Below are 9,273 nucleotides of genomic sequence, written 5' to 3'. Positions count from 1 at the left end.
ACAAAAAAAGGAAATAGTTAAGAATCCATCTAAACAATTAGGTGAAAAATCTCTACAAGGAGGACTACAAAATGCCAAAGAAAGAAATCACAGATTACACGTATGAAAAAACATTCCATTCTCATGGATTGGCATATCAATATTGTTAAAATGTCCATATTGCCCAACACGATTTATGGATTCAAAACTATGCCTGTCAAAGTACCAATATCATTATTCACATAAATAGAAGAAAAAACTTCTAAAACTCATATGGAAACAAAAAAGAGCCCAAATAGCCAAAGCAATCATAAGTAAAAAGCACAAAGCTGGAGGCATCACATTACTGAACTTCAAACTATACTATAAGGCAAGAGTAACCAAAACAGTATGGTACTAATACAAAAACAGACTCATGGGTAAATTCAACACATTAGAAAAGCCACAAATATACAATCACCTCATCTTTGACCAAGTCAACAATAACAAGCAATGAGGAAAGTAATCCCCATTCAACAAATGATTCTGGGATAACTGGCTAGCCATATGCAAAAGAATAAACATGGATCCCTACATTTTACCATATAAAAAATTAACCCGGCCGGGCGTGGTGGCTCAAGCCTGTAATGCTAGCACTTTGGGAGGCCGAGACGGGCGGATCACGAGGTCAGGAGATCGAGACCATCCTGGCTAACATGGTGAAACCCCGTCTCTACTAAAAATACAAAAACTAGCCGGGCGAGGTGGCGGGCGCCTGTAGTCCCAGCTACTTGGGAGGCTGAGGCAGGAGAATGGCGTAAACCGGGAGGCGGAGCTTGCAGTGAGCTGAGATCCCGCCACTGCACTCCAGCCTGGGCGACAGAGCGAGACTCCGCCTCAAAAAAAAAAAAAAAAAAAAAAAAAAATTAACCCAAGTTGAATTGTAGACTTAAATGTAAGCCTCAAATATAAGAACCCTAGAAGAAAACCTAAGAAATGCCATTCTGGGCCAGGCGCGGTGGCGCAAGCCTGTAATCCTAGCACTTTGGGAGGCCGAGACGGGCGGATCACAAGGTCAGGAGATCGAGACCATCCTGGCTGACACGGTGAAACCCCGTCTCTACTAAAAAATCCAAAAAAAAAAAAAAAACTAGCTGGGCGAGGTGGCGGGCGCCTGTAGTCCCAGCTACTCAGGAGGCTGAGGCAGGAGAATGGCGTCAACCCGGGAGGCGGAGCTTGCAGTGAGCTGAGATCTGGCCACTGCACTCCAGCCCAGGCGACAGAGCGAGACTCCGTCTCAAAAAAAAAAAAAAAAGAATTGCCATTCTGGACATAGATCTTGTAAAAATAAAATATTACTAAGTCCTCAAAAGCAAGTGCAACAAAACTGAAACTGACAATGGGGACCTGATTAAACTAAGAACATTCTGTAAAGTAAAAGAAACTATCAAGAGAGTAAACAGACGGCCTACAAAATGGGAGAAAATTCACAATCTATGCATCCAAATTAAAATTTGCTTAATTAAATGAGCAAATTACCTGAGTAGACTCTTTTCAAAAGAAGATATACACATAGCCCACAAATACGTATAAAAATTATCAACATCAGTAATCATTAGATAAATGCAAATCACAGCCTCAATGAGATACTATCTCACACATGTCAGAATAGCTATTACTAAAAAGACTAAACAAACAAAAAGAAAAAAACGGGTGTTGCTGGCAAGGCTGTAGAGCAGAGGGAACACTTATACGTGGCTGGTGGGAATGTAAATTAGTTCAGCTGCTGGAGAAAGCAGTTTGGAGACTTCTCAAAAAGCTTATAACAGAGCCACTATTTAATTCAGCAATCTCATTTTTGGGTTATATACCCAAAGGAAAACACATCATCACACCAAAAAAGACACATGCACCCGTATGCTAATTGAAGTACTATTTGCAACAGCAAAAGCATGGAATCAACTCAGGTATCCATCAATGGTAGACTGGATAAAGAAAATGTGGTACATACACACCATGGAATACTACACAGCCATGAAAACAGAATAAAAGCATGTCCTTTGCAGCAGTATGGATGCAGCTGGAGGCCACTATCCTAAGCAAGTTAATGCAGGAACAGAAAACCAAATACCACCTGTTCTCACTTATGAGTGGGAACTAAATACCGAGTACATGTGAATATAAAGATGAAAATAATAGACACTGGGGACTGTTAGAGCAGGGAGGGTGGGAATTAGGTGAGGGTTGGAAAACAACCTTTAGCTGCTATGCTCATGAATTGGGTGATGAGATCATTCATACAGCAAACTTCAGCATTACGCAATTTACCCATGTAATAAATGTGTACATGTACCCCCTGAACCTAAAAGAAAAGCTGGGGAAAAAAATAACTTTCCATTAAATTTGAATTGTTTATCTGCAAGATGGGCATGGGTGGCCATGGGTATGAGGAGTGAGGTCTTCTTTGAACCAGGACTTGCTGCATTTTGCCATTTGTGGTCACTGGTCTGCAATAATGCATGCCAACAACTCCTAGCTGTCCCTATATATGCACGCGTCTACTTCCATAAAGCCATAGCATTAATGTCCTCTTGTCTTGAAACTGGAACGTCTCTATAACCTGCTCTAACCAATTGAATCTGAGGGAAGTGGCTGTCTGATGCCCCAGCAATCCTCCTGAAAGCCAATATCCACAGGAAAAAGCTCAAGGCTGACTCCTGAGTATTGAGAGGTTACTTGGAACAAGAGAGAGGCCCAGCCAGCAGCTGTATTCATCACCCCAGATGAGGTATCAGATAAGAGATTGAAGTCATCTTAGACGCCCAGGACCCAGGAGGTCTCCTAGTAAAATGCAGCTGTAAGACTCACCCCATGGGTTGAGTGGAAGCACTACCTAGCTAAACCCAGAAAACCAACAGAACAGTGGTAAGCAATACAAACATGTTTTAAGCTACTAAGTTTCAAGGTAATTTGTTTTGTAGCAGTAGATATCTGAAACAGAAATTGGTACCAGAAAATGCAGTGCTGCCATAACAAAAACATAAAATATATAGTATTGGTTTACAAACCATGGACAAGTGGACACTGAAAAGGCAGTGAGGGGATTCATGAAGGCTGTAAAAGTCACAGAGAAATTATTACTGGAGGCTGGACAAATAAGGGAAATTCTGACACATGCAACATGAATAAACCTTGAGGATGTTATGCCAGGTGAAATAAGCCAGTAACAAAAATAAAATACTATATGATTCCATTTATATGAGGTATCTAAAGGAGACATATTCTTAGAAAGGTGCTGAGAAGAGGAAAAATGGGGAGTTGTTTAATGGGCATAGAATTTTCAGCTTTATGAGATAAAACATTTCTAGGTAATGGCAGCATAACACTGACTATACTTAACACTACTGAGCTGTACACTTAGAAAGCATAAGGTGGTAAAGTTATGTGTTTTTCAGCACAGTTACAATTTTTAAAAAATCTCTATTGATCATCTGTCTGTATCTCTATCTAGTCTGTCTATCTATCTATCTATCTATCTATCTATCTGCCTGCCTATCTATTATCTATCTATCTATCTATCTATCTATCTATCTATCTATCTAAATCCACAGGCCTCTATTACCCCAGCACCCCATGGTAGGCAGGATGTCTGAGAAGAGAGAGACTCAGAAGGCAAAAGGGTTGTTTATTCTGCAAAAAGGATGAATAGGAGACAAGCAGACCCCTACAGGGTAAAGCTCAAATTCACGTCTACCCTCTTGGGAACCAGCAGCCATTTAATTAGCATAAAGTGAAACCTCGAGTGACCCCAGCCAACACCACATACAGCAAAAGAACCACCATTCTGACCACAGCCAACTCACAGAATCTTCAATCATAGAAAATCATTGTTGTTTTCATTAAGTTTTGGCATTGATTGTGGCACACCAAGATATAACTGAAACAATATTTAGTTTCCAACATTTTGAAGGAAAATAATTGAAGCAAATATCTTTCTTAAGCCATTATCTGTACAAACCAAATGTTTACTATGCAACTTCAGCCTTGAATGAAGTTTAGTCTTCTTCCAGTACATTCTTTCATAATCCTGTCCACTTAATCTATCACATCTCAGCTTCCTCATCTGGTTTATGAGGATAATAAATGTCTCCATTATATATGTCTTATGAAGATTAAACGAGTTAATACACCTGATACATCTAGACAATGCTTTGTTCATAGCAGCCCTGGAAGGGGTAGTTATCAATATGAGTCTGTACTGAGAGCATTGAGGAGCTGCCTCTTTGGCCTATCACAATAGTGGAACTCTAGAATAGAAAAGAGAACATGATATCATGTGAGAGTATAAAAACCCATTCCTCTTGGGTTCTGAGATTGTCAGATGAGCAAACCTTTCAGAAAAGAACCCCATTTTCCCCTTTATGTGCTTTTATCTAGAGATTGTGTTGTATGCAAGAAACTATAGAAGTCTAATGATGAGGGATGGTGGCAGGGAGATTTGTTTTCCACTTGCGTTTAGGATCTTGAGAGGAAGATGCCTTGCCAATTGCCCCACACCCACTTGGGGCACAGCCACAGAAAAGCAGAGAAACATGGTCAGGCAAGGGGAACCCTAATATTTAGCTTCTCCAAACTGTATTTGGTTCTCATATGGGATTGTGACTGAGATGAGACCTTGACCTGGGGCCCATCCCGAAGACTCCATCTGGGTGAATTGCTTAGTCAGTTTGTTGATAGGGGATATGATGGGATAGAGGAGGTCATACCAGAAAGGGTTGAAATGGATCCAGTTCAACAGGAGGAGTGTTAAGCAAAGAGAGGGAAGTTCACATTTCAGCATCAGAACCCAGCAAGAGTACACAGTGACAAAATGGACTTCATTACTGCACAGCCTAGCAAACACACACCAGTGTGCACTTGAAGGTCAGGCCCTTTGCCCCCCAGTGCTGAGTTCCTACTAGTCATACAATCCCCCATGTTTGGGAGAGAAACAGGGAAAAAGTAAAGACTCAGTGAATGAAAAAGCCTTTTACAATGAGAGACTCTGATAAAAGTGGTCTGTCTTCGGTAATGAATTAGTAAGATTTCATTTTTTTTGGACTAATCAATGGAGAGGGAGATGAGTAAAACCAGTATGTTATTGACTGAGCTAAATCTTACAAGTTGCCTTCAGTTGAAAATAGGTATGGAAAATTATAAGTGTCTTTTTGTTCAAAATAATATTTCACCTGAAAAACTAAATGTAAATATGAAGCAATAAACTATAATGTATATAAAAGTTTTAAGGAAATATTCACATAACCACAATTTCCTAATTTTCTTTACTCCCGCTACTCAAAGGGAAACCACAGCTTAAGTGTGGCCTGATTTCTAGCTAGATACTACTTTGCAATGCTGATGTCCTTCCATGATTTTACTGTAGAAATGTCTATCCAGATAAAAGTAAAAAGTCCTTTTAGTTTCTCAGCGATGCTTATAACCTGTCTTAGCTTCAATCACAAGTTATCTGTTACTTTAAAATACAAAACACTTTTTCTGATTCATCTGCTCACTTCTGTTTTACACAAAGAATTAGAAATGATTTATAACATTATATAAGAAATGGATTGTTACATCTCTAGAATGATTCATTTTTGTTAATACAATCTGCCATCTCCACCACATAGACAAAAAACACCTACTTAAAAGTTTACCAATTACTTAAACCAGTACTTTCACTTAAAGTCAATGATTCTCTTGTTAATGACCAGCAACTTGTATGGTTTTCAACTTACTTTTTCTTGCCAAAATTATAACTCTTTCAGATTTTATGTAAGAAGTATTGTGAAAGCTCCTTTTGACTTTCAAAATATTTACACATCTTAGAATTAAAGTTGTTTTTAAATGACATTTACATTGTCTTTTTGAGAATATGCAGTATCTATCAAGCAAAAATTAGAAGAAGTCAAGAAGCCTGTTAATTTGTGCATTGTCTAAGATTTTTTCATTAATATGTCTAGTTAATAATAATAATTTTACTGATATTTAAGAAAAGGATATGGAAATGTCTTTATTTAAGGCCCTAATCTTTAATTCAGCATATTTTGTGAAAAAATTACCAGTTTTGCAAGTGCCTGAGTTCAGCCTCTAAGTTTTCATTTCTTTCTCTCTCTTCATTCAGAGACCTCTGGAGCTCACGGATCTGATTCAGGGAATCATCAAGCTGAAAGTGAAGTAGAAATGCTTTAGTTAGGCTCAGGTGTTCTATAGTACATCATGGTGGCTACAGTAAATAACATCTTATTATATACTTAAAAATTGCTAAGAGAATAGATTGTTTCTCACCACAAAACTATAAGTATTTGAGATAGTGCATATATTAAGTAGCTTGATTAGCTATTCTACAATGTACACATTTAGCAAAACATGTTGTATATCATAAATATGTACAACTTTTACTTGTCAATTTAAAAATAAAATTTATATTAAAAAACATGAGGATCCATTCTATATAAGACACAGTTTTCTATCTCCATCTTAATAAGAAAAGCCCTTACTGAAAAAAAAAGGAGTTGAAATAAAATAACCCTTTAAAAACAAGGTATATTTTTTGTATGACAGTAAAGTATCAGTAGTGTATGTGTTTCTTTTGTATATGTGCATGAATAAATGAAAATATTCATTTAATAGAGTTAACGTACATATTCAGTAATAAAACAAACCTCAAAATGATCTCTGAAATATTTGACAAAATCCTTTCTATGTAGCCACTCTTCTCCCATTTCCACTCTTACCTCCCCTAGCTATAAGTCACTGAACTATAACTTGTGTGTTTTATTCCCATGGCTTTGAACAAAATACACTTGTGTGTATACATATTCACATATGCATATGCTAAGTGTGTGTATATATATATATATGCAAAATATATTTATATATTATTGAAAATGTATCATTTTAATTGCTTTAATTAAAAAAGGTATTTCATGCTATATGTAATATTCTTGCTTTTTAAATCCAATGGCTAAGACTTGCCTGTAGTAATGTTTCCTCTGTGGTCTCTTTGTCCTCTCTGTATGATAGCACTGTATGAATATGCCATGACATATACACCTACCCTCCTTTCCATGAGTATTTACATTGTCTCCAGCCTTGTGATGCTCTGAACATTCATATATATTGGGTCCCTTGGTATCCATAGGAGATTGGTTCCAAGACCTTCTGCACATTTCGAGATCCACATATGCTCAAGTCACTAATATAAAATGGGATAGTATTTGCCAATATTCTATGCATATCCTCCTCTATATGTTAAATTGTCTCTAGATTACTTATAATACCTAATACAGTATATAATAAATATAAATGGTATATAACTAGTTATATTGTATTGTTTAGGGAATAATAACAAAAATCTGTACATGTTCAGTACAGATGCATTTTTAAAAAATATTTTTGATTTGTGGTTGATTGGTTGATTCCAATAATGTGGAATCCATGGATATGGAGGGCCAACTGGATAGATATATAGTAATGCACTGCATAATGACTTTCTGGTTAAAAATGGATGCATATAAGGTAGTGGTCACATAGGATTTTAATGGAACTATATAATGGAGCAGGCTATACCATCTAAATCTATGACCTTCACACAAAGACAAAATTGCCTAACGATGATCTTTTCAGATTATATCCCTATTGTTGACACACATGCGCGCACACACACAGAATTATATATTATATATAGAAATCCAATTTTATTTTTTTCCTATACAAACACATTTTGAAAGGTACATAAGTGCAACTATCATCTGTTATACACACACACAGTCATATATGTATATGTATATGTATGTGTATATGTATATGTATATATGTATATATATGACACGTGTGTGTATAACAGATGATATAGATGTGCGTGTATAACAGATGATAGATATAGATGTGCGTGTATAACAGATGATATAGATGTGCGTGTATAACAGATAGATATAGATGTGCGTGTATAACAGATGATAGATATATATGTGCGTGTATAACAGATGATAGATATAGACGTGCGTGTATAACACATGATAGATATAGATGTGTGTGTATAACAGATGATAGATATAGATGTGCGTGTATAACAGATAGATATAGATGTGCGTGTATAACAGATGATAGATATATATGTGCGTGTATAACAGATGATAGATATAGACGTGCGTGTATAACACATGATAGATATAGATGTGTGTGTATAACAGATGATAGATATAGATGTGTTTCATCTGTTAAAACTTTTCTCTTGAGACATGTGTAGGAGTAGAATCACCAGATTATACTTGTTATAATACTAAATTTCACAAGGTAATACCAAAATGTCTTCCAAAATTGTTTACTAGTTTAACTCAATAAAATAATTAGAAGAGATCCAGTTTCATCACATTTTCATTAACTCTTGATATGACATTTGAAAACTTTTATCAATCCCTGATCAATAATTATGTATAATACCTCTTTATATTTTTATTAGATTAATATTTTTCTTTTGTATGTTTATTCAGGCCTTTTGCTCATTATTTTGGAATTTTTCCATTTTTTTTTCTGTATATATTCAAATTATAATGTTAATACTATTCCTTTGTTGGTCACAAGAGTCCCAGGCATTTTTGGCAGGTTTGTAATTTTTTTTTTCCATTTAAGAGATCTTTGGTTTAATCATAGTTATTTTTATTAAATTATGAAATACATCAATATTTTCTCTTACAGTTGGGACTTGCACTCCAACTATAGAAAAATGTTATTCTGTATTTTCACTATTTTTTTTTCATGTTTTGCACTTGTCATTTATGCTCTTGATCAAGCAGGAGTTAATTTACACATTACGTGAGATATAAATCCAATTTTATTGTTTTCCTATACAAACACATTTTGAAAGGTACATAAGTGCAAATATTGAATAGACGTCTCTCAATTGATCTGACATATCAAATCTGTCATATGTCAAAATTCTGTATATTTCATGTATAGTTTCTTTTATAAAGTCTGATAGCAGACCCTCCCTTTTTTGGATAATTTATTTGGTCCTGCACATTGCCTGAATTACTATAGCTTTCATTATAAATTTTGACATACAATAGTAAAAGATCCCTTTTCCCAGTTCTTTTTCCTCAGAAATATCTTGATTATTCTTGGTTCTTTATAAATTTCAAAAACAGCATAGCAAATTTCATGAAGAACTATATTTGTATTTAACTTGGAGTTTCATTAACTCTATGGGATAATTTAAGTATATTTGACATTATTTCAGTATTTAATGCTTTTGCCCAAAACACAGTGTATTTTAAA

General features: G+C 35.6%; 1 protein-coding gene across 2 annotated transcripts in view; it reads right to left on the bottom strand.

Moving 5' to 3' along the window:
• Window positions 1-4,998: 4,998 nt before the first annotated feature.
• CCDC102B (coiled-coil domain containing 102B) overlaps window positions 4,999-9,273 on the bottom strand; it is a 353,588-nt gene continuing 349,313 nt past the window's right edge. For both annotated transcript variants that reach the window (XM_033175326.1, XM_033175317.1), the window contains one exon: window positions 4,999-6,160. In XM_033175326.1, the coding sequence (XP_033031217.1) occupies window positions 6,053-6,160 (108 nt within the window). In that variant the 3' untranslated portion in view covers window positions 4,999-6,052. The remainder of the gene's footprint in view (window positions 6,161-9,273) is intronic.

This window comes from Trachypithecus francoisi, unplaced genomic scaffold (assembly GCF_009764315.1).
Source record: "Trachypithecus francoisi isolate TF-2019V2 unplaced genomic scaffold, Tfra_2.0 Contig01474, whole genome shotgun sequence".
In the NCBI taxonomy this organism is placed as follows: Eukaryota; Metazoa; Chordata; class Mammalia; order Primates; family Cercopithecidae; genus Trachypithecus; species Trachypithecus francoisi.
This window is presented reverse-complemented; position numbering and strand designations above follow the sequence as displayed.